Source organism: Bombina bombina, chromosome 5, assembly GCF_027579735.1.
Source record: "Bombina bombina isolate aBomBom1 chromosome 5, aBomBom1.pri, whole genome shotgun sequence".
NCBI classification, from domain to species: domain Eukaryota; kingdom Metazoa; phylum Chordata; class Amphibia; order Anura; family Bombinatoridae; genus Bombina; species Bombina bombina.
Window position 1 is genome coordinate 1,102,559,025 of NC_069503.1, and position 23,878 is coordinate 1,102,582,902.

General features: G+C 41.0%; 1 protein-coding gene across 2 annotated transcripts in view; it reads right to left on the bottom strand.

Moving 5' to 3' along the window:
* Nucleotides 1-20,106: 20,106 nt before the first annotated feature.
* Nucleotides 20,107-23,878, bottom strand: part of TRAPPC9 (trafficking protein particle complex subunit 9) — a 1,774,054-nt gene continuing 1,770,282 nt past the window's right edge. For both annotated transcript variants that reach the window (XM_053715382.1, XM_053715383.1), the window contains exon 23: nt 20,107-20,395. In XM_053715382.1, the coding sequence (XP_053571357.1) occupies nt 20,213-20,395 (183 nt within the window). In that variant the 3' untranslated portion in view covers nt 20,107-20,212. The remainder of the gene's footprint in view (nt 20,396-23,878) is intronic.

Consider the following 23,878-nt stretch of genomic DNA (forward strand, 5'->3'; position numbering starts at 1 on the left):
TCTGCTAACCCCCAAACCACTACAACTGCCAATGGTAAAAATCTCCTAACCCCCCAACCACCACAACACCAATGGTATACATTCCCACTGCTAAGCTCCCAACCACCTCAAACCCCAATGGTATAACTTCTCTCTGCTAACCCCCTAACCACCATAATCTCCAATGGTATAACTTCCCTCTGCTAACCCCTAACCATCATAATCTCCAAGGGTATAACTTCCCTCTGCTAACCCCCTAACCACCATAATCTCCAATGGCATAACATCTCTTTGCTAAACCCCTAACCACCATAATCTCCAATGGTATAACTTCCCTCTGCTAACCCCCTAACCACCATAATCTCCAATGGTATAACTTCCCTCTGCTAACCCCCTAACCACCACAACCCCAATGGAATAATTTACCTCTGCTAACTCCCTAACCACCACAACTCCCAATTGTATAACTTCCCTCTGCTAACTCCCTACGCACCACAACCCCCAATTGTATAACTTCCCTCTGCTAACCCCATAACTACCACAACCCCAATGGTATAACTTCCCTCAGCAAACTCCCTAACCACCACAACCCCCAATTGTATAACTTCCCTCTGATAACCCCCAAACCACCACAACACCCAACAATATAACTTCCCTCTGCTAACCCCCTAACCACCACAACCCCAATGATATAACTTCCTGCTGCTAACCCCCAAACCACCATAATCTCCAATGGTATAACTTCCCTCTGCTAACCCCTAACCACCATAATCTCCAATGGCATAACATCTCTTTGCTAAACCCCTAACCACCATAATCTCCAATGGTATAACTTCCCTCTACTAACCCCCTAACCACCATAATCTCCAATGGTATAACTTCCCTCTGCTAACCCCCTAACCACCACAACCCCAATGGAATAATTTACCTCTGCTAACTCCCTAACCACCACAACTCCCAATTGTATAACTTCCCTCTGCTAACTCCCTACGCACCACAACCCCCAATTGTATAACTTCCCTCTGCTAACCCCATAACTACCACAACCCCAATGGTATAACTTCCCTCTGCAAACTCCCTAACCACCACAACCCCCAATTGTATAACTTCCCTCTGCTAACCCCCAAACCACCACAACACCCAACAATATAACTTCCCTCTGCTAACCCCCTAACCACCACAACCCCAATGATATAACTTCCTGCTGCTAACCCCCAAACCACCTCAACACACAATAGTATAACTTTCCTCCACTAACCCCCTAACTACAACTCCAATGGTAAAAACTTCCTGCTGCGAACCTCCAAACCACTGCAACACCCAACAGTATAACTTCCCTCTGCTAACCCCCTAAACACCACACTCTCCAAATGTATTACTTCCCTCTGCTACCCCTTAACCACCAAAACCCTCAATGGTATAACTTCCGTCTGATATTCCCCTAACCACTACAACCCCTAATTGTAGAACTTCCTTCTTCTAACTTCCTAACCCCAAAAACCCACAATTGTATTACTTCCTTCTGCTAACCCTCTAACCCCCACAACCATCAATTGTATTACTTCCTTCTGCTAACCCCCTAACCACCACAACCATCAATTGTTTTACTTCCTTCTGCTACCCCTTAACCACCAAAAACCCCAATGGTAAAACTTCCTTCTGCTAACCCCCTAATCACCACAATCTACAGTGGTATAACTTCAGTCTGCTAACTCCCTAACCATCACAACCCCCAATTATATAACTTCCCTCTGCTATTCCCCTAACCACCACAACCCCTAATTGTAGAACTTTCTTCTTCTAACCCCCTAACCACCACAACCCACAATTGTATTACTTCCTTCTGCTAACCCCCTAACCACCACACCCATCAATTGTATTACTTCCTTCTGCTAACCCCCTAACCACCACAACCACCAATTGTATAACTTCCCTCTGCAAACCCCCTAACTACCACAATCTCCAGTGGTATAACTTTCCTCTGGTAACCCTTAAACCACCACAACACCCAACAGTATAACGTCCCACTGCTAACCCCTTAACCACTTCAACCGCCAATGGTATAACGTCCCTCTGCTAACCCCCCAACCACCACAACACCAATTGTATAAATTCCCTCTGCTAACCCCTAACCATCATAATCTCCAATGGTATAACTTCCCTCTGCTAACTCCCTAACCACCTCAACCCCAATGGTATAACTTCCCTCTGCTAACTCTCTAACCACCTCAACCCCAATGGTATAACTTCCCTCTGCTAACTCCCTAACCACCTCAACCCCAATGGTATAACTTCCCTATGCTAAACCCCGAACCACCATAATCTCCAATGGTATAACTTCCCTCTGCTAACCCCTAACCATCATAATCCCTTATGCTATAACTTCCCTCTGCTGACCCCCATAATCTCCAATGGTATAACTTCCCTTTGCTAAACCCCTAACCACCATAATCTCCAATGGTATAACTTCCCTCTGCTAAACCCCTAACCACCAAAACCTCTTATAGTAAGAAATATCTTGAATATTAATTCCCACTTGCCACAACAACCAATGTTAACCCACCTTGATTAACCCCATAACCACATAACCTCATTGCTAAAAATCCTCCTATTAACTCCTTAACCGCCAGACCCATCTCTAAAAACTAACCCACTATTATTTCCCTGAAATTACACTTTGCAAAACCAGTAAAGAAACATATGGTATGAACATCTGAATAACAAAGTAAAGGTTGATCTATACCAATAAATGAGTATAGTTAATCCATAATTTTGACTCATGATTCTCTTTAGACCAACTCCTTAAAAACCACATGTATGATACAATCTATGCTTCTCAGACAATTAAGGCAGGGCAAGGGATTACCTGGTATTTACTTATAATAGGTCCGGGCTGAGATCATAATAAATCAGCTCATGAACTTATTAACACCTTTTCAAAATATAAATCATTTTATGAAGATAGGTGCATCAATGAGGTAAAGGTCCCTGTTGTTAGAACCTAGAATTGTTTAATGTGTTTTATCTCTATAATAAAGTCTGTTAAATGACACATTTTAATGTCACATAAATTGACCCATTTAACTCATATTACTGTATGGGGATAACCACAGAAATAATCGTAATAGAAATTGTATGCTAGTTGCAACTTCAGTAGGGGAAGTAGAGAAGTAAGCTCTCTTTCCCCTTACTGTTTTTTTTTTGTCTGCCATGGGATAATTAACACATCACATAAGTTTGTGAGGTGAGGAGAAATAATGCTCAATACAAAGATGACATGCTATCATGTAGTCACTTAATAGGTTTATTGCAATGGATACTCTGAGCTTCCAGAATTTGACCTTATTAATAACTGAAGGTGGTACTGGAAGTATATTAAATAGAACCTGTCTATGTAAAAAAACAACTTTTAATTGTTATCAGATTTAAATTACCCCTGTTATAAAAGGCCTACATATTCATTGTTGGAATTTCCATATATAGATTGCTACATGTATTATCACGGTTTTGGTCATTTCAACCCCATTATACATAAATAATCCCGCTATATAGATCTAGAGTAAACTCTAGATCAGGTGCTTTTGCCTCTTAGCCCACATTACACCAGCTTCTTGTCCAATGGAAATCCAGATAAGATGTATGACGCCTGTATCCAAGTTATGCTGTTATCTGTGCAAGCACTGTAGAGAGGGAGATCCTGGACGAAAGTAAGTTTTTGACCTGCCACCTTCAATTCCTGTCTTAAATTTACTGAAATATTTATCAGCAGGTAAATTCAATATTGATATCCTTTTCAATATTTAGGATATTATTTGCAACATCATTTCCAGGACATTTTAGGACACATTTTGGGAACTGAGGTCAAGTAGACAGGGTTCCTTGCCCCCATACAGTTCCCACTAAAAATCCCAGGGATGTTGCTGCAAGATTGCATTGCTCTAAATTTAAAGAGAAGCATCGCAATACAATTACACCAGAATCTCTCTCCTCAGGAAAGTTTGAGTAGATACACATTTTCCTTGTTCATGTTGTTATTTTTTTTTACTTGTTTTAAAGGCAGTGTAAGGACCAGCATAGGACTGAAACAAGCTAAGGGTTAATACTGAAAAAATGCAAGAAAACAGAGGGGCGCCTCATGTGTGGTATAATCAGATGCTATGAAACAAAACAAACAGATTGGAGCCAAATGAGTACTCACATACTCTTGAAGCACACCTATGTGCTGGTAGAGACAAGCTGCAATTTCAGATAGGTGTGACAGCTCACCCTCCAGGCAATACTGTGTAGCTGGTGAGAGATTAGAAAACACAAAAAGAAAGCACTACATGTGCAGACCATTAAAGGTTTAACCGGCAATATCTCTTAGATGATACAAATGGGTACTCACATACTCCTGTAGCACACTTATGTGCTGGTAGAGGCAGGCTGTAATTTTGAGGCAGGTGTAACAGCTCACCCTAGGTGTAGATTCTTAGTTGTGCAGGAGTATAGGTCCCAGTGAACATTCAGCAAAGGCAAAAGGTAGGAAGAGAAATCCACTCAGAGTGCATTTGGAATAAAATATAGCTATTTATTAAAAAACAGAATAAAAAAAAGACAACACAGCAGTTGTTGTGACAAGTGGATAAAAGGGTTAACAATGACACCCCACAAATGCAACGCGTTTCTCGGTTTAAAACCGTTTCATCAGGCATAAAAATGTTTTGGCCCATGACGGTCAAAATTTTTACCCACAATCAGTTTCTGTGTCTTATTTATTTACTTATGGTTAAGTTATTTATGGTTTAAGTTATTTTATGTCCCTCTCTGCTGGTAACAACTGATAGGCATTTAATCCCTTAAGGCAGTATAAGGACCAGCATGGGACTGAAACAAGCTAAGGGTTAATACTGGAGGGAGTGAGATAGAAGAGGGCAGTCTTGGGGTCTAGCTGCAACAATGTTGCTAGTGTAGGGAGGAGCTCCCCTTCCTTACCTTAAAAGAGTTGAACACAGCTTCCTGGCCCTCTTCTTCCTGCATCCTGGAGCAGAGACGTTTTTTCTCAGATTCTGCAGTGAATTTCAAACTTCTTCATACAGCGTTCAAGAAGAACCAGACTGCCTCCAAAGCGATTCCAGGCCCTGGATTTCTCAAAATCAGGAAAAGAAAAGCAGATAAGTGACATTGATATTATCGAGGAGTTGGATGACTTTGTCCCAGCAACACAATATACAAACACAGTTTCTGCAACACCTAGCTCCATTCCAAAACAAATCACAGAGGCAGCCTCAGTATTAGCTGAGGTTCATGTTGATAGTGACTGCACTGATTCGGGCTATGCCCCTGAGGCAATGGTTAGACCTTCTAATGTTGAGGCCTCTAGTGCACATGAGGGTGCTAGCGGTTGAATCAGGGGTAGCAGAGGGGTTTCTAGATGCTGCCCAAAAAGATACTCATTCCCCCATATTATTTGAGGATGCGGCTGTTGCTGTGAACCTATTAGCTAGGCCTCGGCCTACTCCTAAAATGGCGGCGAGTGGCGCGGTTTTCCCTGCCCCTTATATTGTTAATGATCCCCTGGGGCCTACTCCTTCTAAGGTGTTTAAGGGTTTAAACATTGGTGGCGCAGCGGGTACCCCGCAAATTTTTCCCAGCAAGCAGCATGGCCCAGTCATGTGGTTCAATGGGTGCATCGGGTGTTGGGCTTAGTCGCGTGGTGGTGTTGGGCATAGTTGCGTGGTGCCTGCCTTACCCCCGGTTAACTTACCTGCGTCGTCTGTGTCCTCCTTGTTCGCCGCGATCCCTCCGTCGGCAGCCTCGGCAGTCTCGTCCTTCCTTGCATCCCTGGCGGCGGCCATGTATTCTTCTACCATTACGGCTCAATCAACGTCCTTGGTGACGTTTCCGGAAGTGGGCGATGGAAGCTCTGCCCCTTCCGGTGATGTCATATGGCCTCATTTGCGAGAAAATTCCGAAGGAGATGGAGGCAATCAACCGGGTCCTCCCATGCATGCTTCAGGTGAGCACCAAGAGAGGACACCGGTAGAGGAAGGATTGCCAATCTCCCTGGGGGCAATTAGAGGGGCCAAAAGTGTTGTAAGAAGGGGCAATGTAAGAGTTGCGGTACAGAGGGGCGGGGCTTCACGAGGTGGAAAAGCAATTAAAAATGGTGCAGGAGTCAATGCGGCATGGGGAATGAGAGGCGGAATCCCCACTAATACCAAAAAAGGGGTGATTTCTAGAGGTGGTTGAGGGGCATATGCCCAGTTTTATACGGCTAGCTATGATCAATCACAAAGGGGGAATGTATGTTATGCGCTTAATAATAGTGACGCAGTTTGCAACCGCGGTATGACAGATGAGTTGTATGAACGCAGCGTTACTGCAGGGGGCCTTCCCAACCCTGTACTTTCACATAGTGTCAGGAACGTATGTATAAGTACCATGGCATCACCCCAAACAGGCATAAATCTTCCGGTTATGAATGATATGGCGAATGTACAGTATCTATGAATACTGTATCAGCTGGTGTAAATGTACAAAACACTCTTATCACCTCAGTCAATGTATCAGGGATGACTGGGTCTGATAGCATGAATGTGCAGAACCCTCCTATTCATGCTGGTGCCAATGCTCCACTGACTGCTGTGTCTGACGTTATGATTGTGCAGATTTATCACTAATAGAATCAGACTCTAACAGTGACACTTCATTGGGGCTTAAAACTAAGGGGCAGAAACGTATGTTTTCAATGGTTAAGAGAATGTGGGAGGAATTCCAAGGGGGTATATTTAAAAAGTAGCTCCACAGCAACTAGCATTAGTGGAATATCCCCCTGGGGTTCCCTGTCAAGTAGTCCAGCGCTCTCCCCCTAGCCTCATTCCAGAGCGCAAGGTTGCCTTGCATTGTGATTCATTGCCCTCTTATACTCCTTATACTCCTATACTTGAAACCTAAAACAGGCAGGAGAATTCAGCAAAGAAGATATGTTAATGTTTTCGAGCTTTCAGCAGAAGCTTACAGACAGAAAGAGAGAAGTTCGGATGGCACTGGTCCTAAAAGGTTCAAGTGCCCCGAGACTTTTGACTTTTGACGAATGGCTTGTGTGTTTCAGGGTTTACACGTCTTGCTACTTAGAAAAATACCCTAGTCAGTGCCATGCTATCTTAAAATATACAGATAACATACACTGGATACAGAAGAGATATGTTGACGGTGCGTGGAGGGATTATGATTCAGAGTTCAGGCAGAAGATGGCTGGTAAACTGGTGCTTTGACACTACTGATACCCATCTCTGGCAGTGCCTGGGGTCTCATTTCTCCTCCTCCACATCCACCGGTTCTCCTGGGCAATCCTTTCGTTCACCAAAGGGTAAATGTAAAGGTGGTGCCTGTTGGGCATTTCAGGAGAGCAAATGTGACAGGGGCAGCTCCTCGTCACTCCTGTAAGTTCTGCGGGGGCTCAGACCCCGGCAATGAATGTCCAAAGAAAAAGGATGTTTTGCTAGTGCAAAGGGCACCAACTCCAGTGAGGGTGCACGCTTCAAGGTTGTTGTTAGATGGATTCACTTATGGCTTTCATATTCGCATTATGCAGGGTATTAAGGGGTTCTCTTGCCTTAGAAACTTAAAATCTGCATATATGTTCCCACAAGTTGTTAGGGCTAAGCTGACTAAAGAAATCAGTTTGGGAAGGATTGTTGGCCCTTTCTCTACCATTGCCCTACCAAATCTAGTGGTGTCCCCTTTGGGGGTGGTCCCAAAGAAAAAAGTGGGTAAATTTAGTTCAATCCAGCATCTTTCACACCCCAGGGGCAGTTCCATTAATGATGCCATTAATCCGGACCTCAGCTCTGTGAAGTACCAATCATTTGATAGTACACTTGAGCTGGTGAGGTTGGCTGGTCAGGGGGCCTTGCTTGCTAAATTAGACATTGAGGCTGCTTTTCGTTTGTTGCCTTTAAATCCCTCAGTCTTTTGCCTTATGGGTATTAAGTTTGAGGGTGGTTACTATGTTGATCGCTGCCTGCCCATGGGTTGTGCCCTTTCATGTGCTCTGTTTGAAACATTCAGTACTTTCTTGCACTGGGCAGTTAACCAGTTGGTTGTGGTGATTTCATAGCGCACTACCTTGATGACTTCCTCCTAGTGGGCAGAAGGGACTCACAGGATTGCTGGCAACTCATGCAGACCATGAGGGATCTTATCTTTCAATTTGGGGTTCTGTAGCTGAAAATAAGTCCAAAGGTCCTTGCACTTGCCTCACGTTCTTGGGTATCCAAATTGATACGGAGGCAATGTTGTGCCGGTTACTCCCTGAGAAAGTACAATCAATGCTATCAGCAGTCAGATCAACCTCTGCCAGTCGTTTAATTTCCCTTCGACAACTTCAATCCTTGCTAGGCCTCCTTAACTTTGCGGGTAGAGTTATTCCCAAGGGAAGGGTTTTTAATAGGAGTTTGGAAAGTAAATTAAAGGGTCCATCCCGACCTTCTAAGAGAATCGGGACCTACGGACCATAGCGCTTGAAAGTAAGCCCCATAACCCAACGACCCAGCAGCATCCGTAAATAAATGTAATAATTGGCTGGATATGGGGAGAGAACGCCAAAGACAAATGCCATTGAAATTCTTCAAAAATTCCTCCCCTCAGATATGGGAGGAATATTTGAAGAATTTCAATGGCATTTGTCTTTGGCGTTCTCTCCCCATATCCAGCCAACTATTACATTTATTTACGGATGCTGCTGGGTCGTTGGGTTATGGGGCTTACTTTCAAGCGCAATGGTCCGTAGGTCCTTGGCCTTTAGATTAGAAAGAGAGGGGTTTGACTCGGAATCTCACCCTATTAGAACTTTTCCCGATAGTGTTAGCGGTTGAATTATGGGGTACAAGCTTTGCAAATAGAACTGTTAACTGTTTCTGGACAGATAACCTCAGCGTGATTCACGCAGTAAACGGTCTACCGACAACATCTGCTGTGGTAGTTTGCCTGTTGCGACACTTGGTGTTACACTGTCTGGAACTTAACATTAATTTCCAAGCTCAGCATGTTCCTGGGGTTAATAATGTTCTGGCCGATGCTCTGTCGCATTTTGATTGGGTGACTTTCAGTCGCCTTGCACCTAATGCTGCTCCGGAGGGTTTACCCTGTCCTGGTTTCCTTTGGCAGCTTCTAAATCATGGATGTCCCTGTTCCCTCTAGTGCGAGCTTCTTTAGCCCCATCCACCTGGCGCTCTTATGTTAGCTTATGGGACGAATGGGAAAGATTCTGTCACAACCGGAAGTTGGAGGCTGTGGAGGCATCGCAGGCTAGTGAGTCTTAGACAGTTGGGGGCATAGCATGGGGCTATTCACTCTCATTTTTCTTTCGCACAATGGGCATGTTTGACCTGACTAGCTCCTTTTTTGTACGGCAGGTAGTAAAAGGGTGGGGGAGGTCGCAACCCCAGCATAAAGACCCTAGAGAGCCTATTACTTTAGCCCGGCTTGAGCGGCTGGTCGAGGCATTGAGGCAGGTTTGCACTATGCAGTACGAGTTTTTGCTATTTCATGCAGCTTTCATCCTTGCTTATTCCGCAGCTCTTAGAGTAGGCGAATTAGTATCCCCTTCTAAAATACAAGTTGACAAGGGCTTGCTAGCTGATCATTTACGGATTTCAGCGGATTCTCTTTTGTTGTATCTGCCGCGTTCAAAAACAGATCAGCAAGGAAAGGGTGTGTGGATTTCTATACCCAAGACACTAGGGACATGTTGCCTGGTCTCTGCCGTTACCCAATTCTGGGAATGTAGGCACGCAAACCCAGGGTCTCTGTTAATGCACGCTAATGGGCATACATTATCCGTCTACCAGTTCCGCAAGGTCTTAGCAAAGGCGGCGGTGGTAGCAGGTTTTGATGTAACTAGGATAGCTTCCCACTCCTTTCAACTAATGCTGCGCTGACGGACTCCTTGGCAGAAGCCATTCGGCATTTGGGTAAATGACGTTCTAATAGGTACCGGGGTTATGTTCGCCCAGTTGTTTAATGTTATGACATATGTTCTGTTTGTGTTCTTCACTCTGTTTGTCATTGCAGGAGCATCCCAAGGCACCAAGAGAGTGTGGATCGTGGGGCACTCGTATGTGCATTGGGCCTGCATCCGTTGCCTATCCCTCCCCAGTGGTCAATCCCTGGGGTTCTTTTCCCATACGGCGTCAGTTAGATGGTTGGGGGAAAAGGGTATGTGTTGGTCTCGGTTAGCCCCCCTTCTATCTGAGGCCCTAGTACGCTGGGGTAAGCCTCATATATTGATCATCCACCTTGGGGGTAATGAGGTGGGCGCCATTCCAGTAATAGAATTCATAAAAATCATTCAAGCCAGGATTGCATGGATAAGGACACGAATCCCAAACGTTAAGGTAGGGTGGTCCAATATTATTCCCAGGCTGGAATGGCGACACATGGCTAGTTACATTGCAGCCTATAGGGTGCGGAAAAAGATTAATGCCTCAGTTGGCCAGACCGTCACAGGGGCGGGGGGCTTCGTAATTAAGGATGACTCCATCACGGCCAACAAGCTGCAGTACTATAGGAGAGATAGGGTTCATCTGGAGAATGTAGCCCTAGATATCTTTATTAGTGATATTAGGAGTTCTATAGTAACCCGCCTGTAAGAAGGTTGTGGTGTGTTAGGGTGGCGGCAAGTGTATCATTGTCTTGTGGCGGGAGGTAGCGTCCCTGTTGCGCAGGAAAGGGCAAAAGGGGGTGAGCGATGACCAATCTGAAAGTGAGAGGGGTGGACATCCCCAAGTGCATGCGGGGTGCCCCTCCTTCCCCTTGTGGGTGGGTCACAAGAGCTCGACACCCCCCAGTAGCATTTCCTTGAGCAGAGAGCTTCTCTGCTGCAGTTTCCGTTTGGGCTGTTTATCTCCAGCAGCGCTGGGTTATGGTTATTGATAAGTTCTTGCCGCCATCTTGACTGTCGGTTCAGTTCACAAAGCACAAAGTTATTCAGTTAATAAATGTTTTGGCCCATGACGGTCAAAATTTTTTACCCACAATCAGTTTCTGTGTCTTATTTATTTACTTATGGTTAAGTTATTTATGGTTTAAGTTATTTTATGTCCCTCTCTGCTGGTAACAACTGATAGGCATTTAATCCCTTAAGGCATTGTAAGGACCAGCATGGGACTGAAACAAGCTAAGGGTTAATGCTGGAGGAAGTGAGATAGAAGAGGGCAGTCTTGGGTTCTAGCTGCAACAATGTTGAACAAGAGTTGAACACAGCTTCCTGGCCCTCTTCTTCTTGAATCCTGGAGCAGAGACATTTTCCCTCCCCTGTTGCTAAAGATGGCGGCCTTTTTAGTTTAAATGTTAGGGCAAGGACCTAGGTATGCCTAGTCAGGCTAGCCTCAGTAAGTCCATAAAAGCATTTATATCTTCCATCTCTGTATTTCCCAGTTTGAGCGGCTGAGAGACAGAAACCTCACTGGGGAAGTGTGATTTGGCACCCTGACTGCGGGAAGTAGCGGCCCTGTTGCGCAGGAAAGGGTGAAACAAAGTGAGCGATGACCAATCTGAAAGTGAGAGGGGTGGACGTCCCCAAGTGCACATGGAGTGCCCCTCCTTCCCCTTGTGGGTGGGTCACAAGAGCTTGACACCCCCCAGTAGCATTTCCTTGAGCAGACAGCCTCTTTGCTGCAGTTTCCGTTTGGGTTATGGTTAGTGATAAGTTCTTGCCGTCATCTTGCCTGTCGGTTCAGTTCACAAAGTTATTCAGTTAATAAATGTTTTGACCCGTGACGATCAAAAATTTTACCCACAATCAGTTTCTGTGTCTTATTTATTTACTTATGGTTAAGTTATTTATGGTTTAATGTATTTTATGTCCCTCTCTGCTGGTTCAACTGATAGGCATTTAATCCCTTATGTCATTTGAGAGATTAAACCTACAAATGAATTAAACATTTCTTTATGACTATTGGTCAGACAAGACTTCATGTATTTGCAGTTTCTCTATACCATATTGCCATATTATATTATAAATGACATAATATATTGAAGATGTGTACAATTTTAAGTACCTGAGGTTTGTTGAAATATTCAAGTTTCAATAGAATGTATTACAAAATAAATGTATTAAAAATGACATATTAAAAAGATATATCTATAAACATTTTGCAAAACTATATTTTACTAGGAACATTTTTAAAATTAAACAAATTATTAAGGTATTTATTTATGAATGGAAAGTCTGGCTATATTTTAGAAATACATTCGCTAATATGTAGCTTTCTGCGGTTTACTTCAGTGGTTTCTGGTACTGATCTACATAACTACATCTTCAGCTACAACATTTGTTAATATCCAAAACTAGAACCCAAACTTGACAATTCCAAGTCATTTCACTTTATTATGAGTACACACAAACAAATACAAAGAATCAAATGTGTGTTTTTGTATTTTATTTAATATAGAATTAAGACTTTTTATACTGTATTATCATGATCCATTGATTAAGTTCATATCAATTTAATCACATGAATATTTATACTAAAAATGTAAATAAAAAAATTGATTTTAAAACCCCATAAACAATGTAAATACATTTTACCAACACAACAATTCTTGGGATGTGGTTTGTTTATCAAATATCATGTTCTCGGTGGCTCATTGGAAGTACTTGGGCCGTGATCCGATATAAATCGTCGCCCGCAAAAGCCGGCGACGCCAAATATTGCGCAGGTTTGGTATCACATATACAGCGTAACCTAGAAGTTACGCTCGTATATTTCTGCCTTTGGCCGTAGTTTTTTGGCCCATAGACAGGTATACCAAACCCGCGCAGTTTGGTATCCAATATACAGCGTAAGGACTTACGTGGCGAAAATGGAGAAATCTTATTCCATTTTCACCTCGCCACAAATTGCAGGCGTAGTAAGCCTTACACTGAGTATTGGAGCCCGTAACTACCTAAACTACCTGCAAAATAAAACCTAACACCTAACGCATGCGCAATGTCTATCTACCTGTCAACTGCGATCCCCCGCCGCAATCCCTAATAAAGTGTTTAACCCCTAAAACTGCCGCTCCCTGACCCCGCCCCACCTACATTAAATATCTAACCCCCTAATGTGATCCCCCTACACCGCCGCCACCTACATTAAAATTATTACCCCCTAATGTGAGCCCCCTACCCCGCCGCCACCTATTTTAACTATATTACTACCTAATCTAATCCCCCTACACCGCCGCCACCTATATTAAATGTATTAACCCCTAATCCCCCTACACCGCCGCCACCTATAATAAATGTATAACCCCCTAAAATACTAAAATGTCCCTACCCTAAATTACAAATAGCCCTGAAAAGGACTTTTTGCGTGGCATTGCCCCAAAGTAACCAGCTCTATTACCAGCCCTTAAAAAGGCCTTTTGCGGGGCATTGCCCCAAAGTAACCAGTTCTATTACCAGCCCTTAAAAGGGCCTTTTGCGGGCCATTGCCCCAAAGTAACCAGCTCTATTACCAGCCCTTAAAAGGGCTTTTTGCGGGGCATTGCCACAAAGTAATCAGCTCTTTTACCTGTAATCTAATCCCCCTACACCGCCGCCAACCTATAATAAATGTATTACCCCCTAATCTAATCCCCCTACACCGCCGCCACCTATATTAAATATATTAACCCCTAATCTAATCCCCCTACACCGCCGCCACCTATATTAAATGTATTAACCCCTAATCTGACCCCCTTACACCGCCACCACCTATATTAACTATATTAACCCTAATTATATTAGGGTTAATATAGTTATTATATTATATATATTAACTATATTAACCCTATCTAACTAACACCCCTAACTTAATTATTATTAAAATAAATCTAAATAATATTAATAATATTAAATTATTCCTATTTAAAACTAAATACTTACCAATAAAATAAACCCTAAGATAGCTACAATATAATTAATAAATTACATTGTAGCTATTTTAGGGTTTATATTTATTTTACAGGTAACTTGGTATTTATTTTAACTAGGTACATAAATAGTTAATAACTATTTAATAGCTACCTAGTTAAAATAATTACCAATTTACCTGTAAAATAATTCCTAACCGAAGTTACAAATACACCTACACTATCAATAAATTAATTAAATAAACTACAAATATCTAAACTAAAATACAATTAAATACACTAAACTAAATTACAAAAAAACAAATACTAAATTACAAAAAATAAAAAAAAGATTACAAGAATTTTAAGCTAATTACACGTATTCTAAGCCCGCTAATAAAATAACAAAGCCCCCCAAAATAAAAAAATTTCCCTACCCTAATCTAAATTACAAAAGTAATCAGCTCTATTACCAGCCCTTAAAGGGACAGTCTAGGCCAAAATAAACTTTCATGATTCAGATAGAGCATGTAATTTTAAACAATTTTCCAATTTACTTTTATTACAAATTTTGCTTTGTTCTCTTGGTATTCTTAGTTGAAAGCTTAACCTAGGAGGTTCATATGCTAATTTCTTAGACCTTGAAGCCCACCTCTTTCAGATTGCATTTTAACAATTTTTCACCACTAGAGGGTGTTAGTTCACATATTTCATATAGATAACACTGTGCTCGTGCACGTGAAGTAATCTGGGAGCAGGCACTGATTGGCTAGACTGCAAGTCTGTCAAAAGAACTGAAAAAAGGGGCAGTTTGCAGAGGCTTAGATACAAGATAATCACAGAGGTTAAAAGTGTATTATTATAACTGTGTTGGTTATGCAAAACTGGGAAATGGGTAATAAAGGGATTATCTATCTTTTAAAACAATAAAAATTCTGGTGTAGACTGTCCCTTTAAAAGGGCCTTTTGTGTGGCATTGTCCCAAAGTAATCAGCTCTTTTACCTGTAAATTAAAGAACAACCCCCCCATTACAACCCACCACCCACATACCCCTACTCTAACCCACCCAATCCCCCCTTAAAAAAACCTAAGTCTAACCCCTAAGTGCTCCTTACCTGTCCTGAAGACCGGCGGAGAAGGTCCTGTTCCAGGCGGAGAAGTCTTCTTCCAGGTGGTGACCTCTTCTTCTTCCAGGATCCAGCCGGCGCGGAGCGGAGGAGTTGAAGACCGGCGATGCTGGAACTGAAGACCGGAGCCGGAGCATGGAGGATCCTCTTCATACGATTGCCGCCATACACTGAATAAGAATTCAAGGTACGCGATTAAAAATGGCGTCCCTTGAATTCCTATTGGCTGATTTGAGCCTTCAAATTCAAATCAGCCAATCGGATGCGAGCTACTTTAATTCTATTGGCTGATTGAATAGCCAATAGAATAAGAGCTACTGTAATTCTATTGGCTATTCTAATCAGCCAATAGAATTACAGTAGCTCTTATTCTATTGGCTATTCAAATAAGCCAATAGAATTAAAGTAGCTCGCATCCGATTGGCTGATTTGAATTTGAAGGCTCAAATCAGCCAATAGGAATTCAAGGGACGCCATTTTTAATCGCGTACCTTGAATTCTTATTCAGTGTACGGCGGCGATCGTATGAAGAGGATCCTCCATGCTCCGGTCTTCAGTTCCAGCATCACGATCTTCAGTTCCAGCATCGCCGGTCTTCAACTCCTCCGCTCCGCGCCGGCTGGATCCTGGAAGAAGAGGTCGCCGCCTGGAAGAAAACTTCTCCGCCTGGAACAGGTCCTTCTCCGCCGGTCTTCAGGACAGGTAAGGAGCACTTGGGGGTTAGACTTAGGTTTTTTTAAGGGGGGATTGGGTGGGTTAGAGTAGGGGTATGTGGGTGGTGGGTTGTAATGGGGGGTTGTTCTTTTTTTTACAGGTAAAAGAGCTGAATACTTTGGGGCAATGCCCCACAAAAGGCCCTTTTAAGGGCTGGTAATAGAGCTGATTACTTTTGTAATTTAGATTAGGGTAGGGAATTTTTTTTTATTTTTGGGGGGGCTTTGTTATTTTATTAGGGGGCTTAGAATAGGTGTAATTAGCTTAAAATTCTTGTAATCTTTTTTTATTTTTTTGTAATTTAGTGTTTTTTTTGTAATTTAGTTTAGTGTATTTAATTGTATTTTAGTTTAGATATTTGTAGTTTATTTAATTAATTTATTAATAGTGTAGGTGTATTTGTAAACTATATTAACCCCTAATGTGAGCCCCCTACACCGCCGCCACCTATATTATATGTACTACCCCCTAATCTGACCCCTTACACCGCCGCCACCTATATTAAAATTATTAACCCCTAATCTAATCCCCCTATTCCGCCTCCACCTATATTAAATTTATTAACCCCTAAAGTATTAAAATTTCCCTACCACTAAACCTAAGTCTAAAACTACAAATAACCCTGAAAAGGGCCTTTTGCGTGGCATTGCCCCAAAGTAACCAGCTCTATTACCAGCCCTTAAAAGGGCTTTTTGCGGGGCATTGTCACAAAGTAATCAGCTCTTTTACCTGTAATCTAATCCCCCTACACCGCCGCCACCTATAATAAATGTATTACCCCCTAATATAATCCCCCTACACCGCCGCCACCTATATTAAATGTATTAACCCCTAATCTGACCCCCTTACACCGCCACCACCTATATTAACTATATTAACCCTAATTATATTAGGGTTAATATAGTTATTATATTATATATATTAACTATATTAACCCTATCTAACTCTAACACCCCTAACTTAATTATTATTAAAATAAATCTAAGTAATATTAATAATATTAACTAAATTATTCCTATTTAAAACTATTTAATAGCTATTGTACCTAGTTAAAATAAATACCAAGTTACCTGTAAAATAAATATAAACCCTAAAATAGCTACAATTTAATTATATTGTAGCTATCTTAGGGTTTATGTTATAGGTAAGTATTTAGTTTTAAATAGGAATAATTTAGTTAATATTATTAATATTATTTAGATTTATTTTAATAATAATTAAGTTAGGGGTGTTAGAGTTAGATAGGGTTAATATAGTTAATATATGTAATATAATAACTATATTAACTATATTAACCCTAATATAATTAGGGTTAATATAGGTGGTGGCGGTGTAGGGGGGTCAGATTAGGGGTTAATACATTTAATATAGGTGGCGGCGGTGTAGGGGGATTATATTAGGGGGTAATACATTTATTATAGGTGGCGGCGGTGTAGGGGGATTAGATTACAGGTAAAAGAGCTGATTACTTTGTGACAATGCCCCGCAAAAAGCCCTTTTAAGGGCTGGTAATAGAGCTGGTTACTTTGGGGCAATGCCACGCAAAAGGCCCTTTTCAGGGTTATTTGTAGGGTTAGACTTAGGTTTAGTGGTAGGGAAATTTTAATACTTTAGGGGTTAATAAATTTAATATAGGTGGCGGCGGAATAGGGGGATTAGATTAGGGGTTAATAATTTTAATATAGGTGGCGGCAGTGTAAGGGGTCAGATTAGGGGGTAGTACATATAATATAGGTGGTGGCGGTGTAGGGGGCTCACATTAGGGGTTAATATAGTTTAAATAGGTGGCAGCGGTGTAGGGGGATCATATTAGAGGGTAATATAGTTAATGTAGGTGGCGGCGGTGTAGGGGGCTCCCATTAGGGGTTAATATAGTTTAAATAAGTGGCGGCGGTGTAGGGGGATCATATTAGGGGATAATACAGTTTAAATAGGTGGCGGAGGTGTAGGGGGATCATATTAGAGGGTAATATAGTTAATGTAGATGGCAGCGGGGTCCGGGAGCTGCGGTTTAGGGGTTAATATATTTATTATTAGGAGTGAGAAGGGGGATTGCGGATAGAGGGGTATACGTGTCGGGCTATGTTTGGGAGGCGTGTTAGACAGTAACGGGTGATTTTATAACTTAGTCAGTTTTTTTTATGCGGCGGCAGCTTCTAAAGTGGCGTAGGTCACTGGCGACTCCAGAAATTTGTACTTACGCAGATTTCTGGACATCGCTAGTTTGTCAGACTTACGGCAATTTAGCATCTGACGGCGCCGTATATAAGATAGCTCGAGATGCGAGCTGAAACTACGGGCGTCGCAGGTTTCCACGCTTGCGCCGAAACCTGCGCCGTATATCGGAACGCGCCCCAGATCTGCAAATTTCTTATGTAGACACAAGACCTAGCAAAAAAAACAACTTAATTCTAATGTAAATATATTATGCTTTATTTTTTTAGAGCATTAATAAAAATCCCTCTTTTGCTTTGTACTTAACAAATTCAAAAGAGAAAACAATTTTAAGTCTTGGAACACCCCTACTCTACATGAGGATACTGACAGTGACTGAAGTGTACGCATGTATGCCTGCTTTTTATTGGTTTAACGGCTGTATCCTCATCTACAGTGACACAGAAGCACAACTTTGATTATGTATCGAACATCTTTCCATAGGTTTAACACATAGTAAAGGAAAGAACATTATTTAAAACGAAAATCTAACAAAACAGAGCATTTTACTTGTAATCTAGAATGTCACTTTAACTGGAAGTCAGCAAACAAGAATGGTTTAAACTATCTAGGACATATAATGTTCCAAACCTTTTATTCTAATAGTTGGTGGACATTTCCAATATAAAAATAAAATAAAAATGTGTTAGGGAAAAAGCATGGCTCACATACTTGTATGAAATTAATTAAAGATCATTGCACATTATGCTTATTTCAAATGTAATTTTATTAAAATGTGTGGCTTCCTGTTCACTGATAATCAAAAAGAGAAATATTAAAAGAGCACATTCAAAATTCTGGTTTCACTACTCCAGTATTCTGGCACTCGTTACACATTTGTATAAGCAATCACAGATGTTTAATGATTCCCATCGAGCCCTCTGTGCTCATCTGTCAATATCCTGAAATACTGGCATATTGGGCATCCCTATAGAGTGGAAATGGAATCAAAAGAAAAATATAATATATATATCTTTTGTTTTGTTTTTATTATTTGTTTTTGCATGACAGGCAGCCATAGCTGATTACAACTAAATGCACTGCTGGCAAAAATAGTGTAGAGATAAAAAGAAGAATTAAAGGGACATGCAAACCAAAATGTTTATTTTTAGATTCAGATAGAGAAAACTATTATAGACAACTTTACAATTTACTTAAATTATCAAATTTGCTTTATTCTCTGGGTATCCTTTGCTAAAGGACCAGCTATGAACTACTGAGAGCTATCTGAACATATCTGGCGAGCTGACGACAAGAGGCATATGTGTGCAGTCACCAATGAGAAGCTAGCTCTCAGTAGTGTATTGCTGCTCCTATCTAGCTATGCGTTTAAACAAAGAATACCAAGAGAACAAAACAAATTAGATAATAGAAGTAAATTGGAAAGTTATTTGTAATGGAATGATCTACCTGAATCATGGAAGTTTAATATTGACTTTTAGTTTTTAATGATAAAGATTGTACAATGGTTGCAAAAGACATGACTGTGGTATGTAAGCATCCTAATAAATAAATAAAATGGACATTATAGTATGTTAGAGCAGTGCTTCTTAACTAAAGTCCTCTGGACCCCTAACAGGCCAGGTTTTCAGGATATCTGAACTAGAGCACAGGTGAAATAATCAGCTGATCAGTAACCATGGTTACTAACTTCCTCTCATCCTTCAGCTGATTATTTCCCCTGTGCTCTAGTTCAGATCTAATTAAAGTCCAGTCTGTTAGGTGTCCCCGGTAATGGAATTGAGAACCACAGTGTTAGAGCATGTAACTTTGCCAATACTTTTTGTGGAATTCTATGCGTCTAACCCCCCACTCTCGAGCCTACAAGCAGGACACAGCCAGTGATTGGGCCGTTGTAAATTGTCCCACTTGCTGTTTCCTGCTCAGTGAGGGTTAAACACAGGGTTCTTCAGCGAATACTAGAACAATGGCATTGCTCTAACAAATTACAAATACAATGTCCCTTTAACACATTCATTTATGTAAATAAGACTGAACTGCCACTTCAAAGTTTTGACAAGAATACATTTGCAATGTGCCAAAAACTGTTCTTTATCTTTATTCACAGTATCTTGTTAAATTGTAATTCCTAAAAAAGAAACCTAATAAAATTAAAAAGCAAGACATTTGGGTAATTAAAATCAGAGATGCAGAGCCTTTTACTCCATGAACATGTGAACCGGATAACACAAAAAAAAGGGACAACCGTTTTTTTAGCCTTACAATTTTTAAAACATTTTTATTGACAAAAGAATCTAACAAAACAGTTACAGTTACGTGCAGCATTCATTCACAATACAGAAAGAATGGAATTTCATTCAAATGGAGTCTCGCTAATTGTATTCATAGCACGGATGTGAACACTCGGAAGGCAGAACCAAGATAACGGTAACTCTCGGTTCGAGTTATCATCTTGGAACTTGATGTCCAAAAAGAAATCTCCAGTATACAGGAAGAGTAGGGCCCCATAACAGATAGAATTCTCTGATGGCTGAACCTGAAAGAGAGTTCAACAGTCATTAAAAAGGTAAAGCAAAAGGACGTCTCATCTTAGGACAAAATGTTATTCTATCAAGTAACCTTTACATCTGCCGCATGTCACCTCTAGAAAAAACAAAATGTAAGCTTGCCTGATACATTCATTTACTTTATAATGGTGAGAGCCCACAAGACATCACACGTTGGATTCAAGTCCACTAAGAGGAATAAAAAAAAAAACATTCCAGAGCTTTGATCTCTCCCATTCACCCAGAACTCCTCAGTTATACATATAGTGACATAAAGAGTAGACAGCTCTGAAACCCTTCTGGCCGAGAAAATAGCTTATAGGAAAGGAACCTTCCCGGATAAAAGCTGATGGTCTAAACCATTATTGGTTTTGATGATCATATTAAAGGGATAGTCTACTCTAGAATTGTTATTGTTTAAAAAGTTATATAATCCCTTTATTATCCATTCCACATTTTGGATAACCACTACAGTTATATTCATACACCTTTTACCTCTGTAATTACCTTGCATCTAAGCTTCTGCAGACTGCCCCCTTATTTCAGTTCTTTTGACAGACTCGCATTTTAGCCAATCTGTGCTGACTCATAAATAACTCCATGGGAGTGAGCACAATGCAATCTATATTAAACTCATGAACAAGTGCTGTCTAGCTGTGAAAAACTGTTAAAATGGGCTGAGATAAGAGGCGGCCTTCAAGGGCTTAGAAATAAGCATATGAGCCTAACTAGGTGTAGCTTTCAACATAGCAAATTTGATGATAAAAAAATTAAAAAGTTGTTTAAAATTGCATGCCCTATCTCAACCATGAAAGTTTAATTTTGACTAGACTGACCCTTTAAGTTTCCAAGGATTAGTAACTACTTGAATTGCAGGCCTAATTTAAATTAATGCCTGAATAAAGGTCGAAGAATCAGGAATTTTTGCAATCATTTTGTGGTAGAGGACAGCTAATGCGAAAATCTGACCTTTAAGAGAACTGGCAGATAAGCCTCTCTAGACCATCTTGAAGAAATTCCAGAACTCTAGGAATATGAAGAGAGTTCCGATGCTAACCATTTTTAGAAAACCAGGCCTAAAAGCTTTTTCATACCATGTGGTAAATATGCTTAGAGATAGTTTTGGTCTCAATTAAGACATATATTAACTTATCAGGTAAGCCTATGTTAGCCAAAATTAGGCGTTTAATCACCAAAGCCATAAAAGACAGAGGTTTAAGATCCTGGTTATAAAAGGGACCTTGAGAGAAGAGGTGTCTACCTAGAGGGAGCTGCCAAAGCAGGCAAGAGGACATTTGAATTAGGTCTGTGTAACAATTTCAGCGAGGTCAAGCCAGAGCTATCAGAATCACTGAAGCTTGATGTTGCTTTATCCTTGCAATCGTTTTGGATAGTAACAAATACAGAGAACACATATATATTAGATTGAATGGCCATGAAGCTACTAGGGTCTCTATCAGATGAGCCTGGGGATCCTGAGTCTTAGCACACTATCCAGGTAGCTTGTGATTCCATCAAGACACCATGAAGTCTCACAATCTGGTCAAAAACCTCCTTGTTTAGAGATCACTCTGTAGGGTGAAGGCGCTGGCGCCTGAGAAAGTCCAATTACCACTTGTTGACTCCTGGAACGTACGTAAATGGCTGAAATCAGACAGTGATATTGTTCCACTCATCTGATTATTTGTGACACTTTCTTCATGGCTAGGGAACTCCAAGTTTCCTCCTGATGATTTATGTAGGCTATGCCATAACATTATCTGACTGGAAACAAATGCATGACTCCTGCCTGAGGTGGGCCATCACTGTAGAGCTCTGAAGATTGCACAGAGTTCCATAATGTTGATAGGTAACCTTGTCTCCCTAGAAGACCAAACTCCTTATACTTTTAGATTCCATCAGACTACACTCCAACCGCATAGGCTAGCATCCGTGGTGATAATCCAGACTGGTCAAAGGAAGGAAACACCTTGTATTAGTGAGTGGTGAGTTTGCCACCACTTCAAGGATTGTTTTGTCCCTTGATCAAATAGGATCTTTTGAAACAGGTCCTCATAATATCCATTCTATTGGCAAAGAAGAGATAATTGCAGAGGCCTGAGATTAAACCTTGCAAGGGACACTGCATCTGGTGTAGACACCATGATCTCCTAACTTTATGCTTTGAGCAATTGATAGTCATGGAGTGTGCTGAAGTTGATCACATGCCCCTTTAACTATGTCTTGGCTAGGTGCAAAGACACTGAATCTATGATCGAGCCTAGGGTAAAAAAAAATGTTTTGGCAGATTGATGCGCCAACTATGACAGCTTCTGTGTGTGTGCCACAGCTAACTGAAGGAAGGTGCAGGTCTTAAAATCGAGAATTGGACGAAATCTACCCTCTTTCTTTGATTTGGAATAAAACTCTAGGGTTTGTGCCAATTTAGGAACTGGGGTAATTAGCACTTTTATTTCCAACTCTGAAACACACTCCAAAAAGGCTTGGGCCTTTACTGGATCTCTGGAAACTCATGATAGGAGACAAAAGCATGGGGGACTTACATAATCAGTAGATATGCCCTCTAACCCAGAGACCCAAGCTGTTCCAATTTGCTATATTGGTGGGGTAAAACAGGTAACCAGTAAGCAAGTAAGAATAAAAGCTGATTATCTCCACAAGAGATAGTAAAGCAAAAAGCAATAATCACAGATATGAGGCACAATATATGACTGAGTTATCTGTAAAGGGAAACAAAACAGAAACACTATTTCCCTCGCAGCAGGTGATAAGGTATGATAATCAAAACACAAGAATTTAAATAATAATTTGCACAATTATGTGTATAATGATGTACAAGGATCGCTCAAGGAGCAGCATACCATAGACCAGGGGATAGGAAAATAAATCAGAGTTTCACACTCACTGCATGACTAAACTGCCATCCCCTCTGTCAAGGAGCCACTCTGAGGGGGATATTGGGTCTCAGTTCAGTCAGAGAACCCCTATCAAACGATGTGTAGATCAGCACTTCAGAATTCACCTCACTTCAGCAAAAATTTGGGGAATTCTTGGAAGTAGGAGGGATCAAAGATGTTGGGATGTTTTTGCCTCATCCTAGTGGACTGAAGTGGAATCTGATATGTGATATCTACTGGACTCTCACCATCTTATGAAAGAAAATAATGTTGCTTCAACATTATGGAAGAACTCCAATAACCTTACTTAATTGGTTGTTAAATTTTAAAACTTCACAGATGCTTATAAAATGAGTTAAAGGAACACAATGTCAATGCTATCTAATGCGCAAGAGCATTTTCTTATTTTACTATTGTTTGCGTATACCCATGTGTTCTTAATTCCCTCTAAAGGGCTATGTATTATTATTATTTGACATTTTTACTTTGCAATTTCAACTGATCAGAAACTTGACCTGATTAGCAGTAGCCCATTGCTAAAAAGCTAACGAGAATCAGATAAAATACAGATAAAAT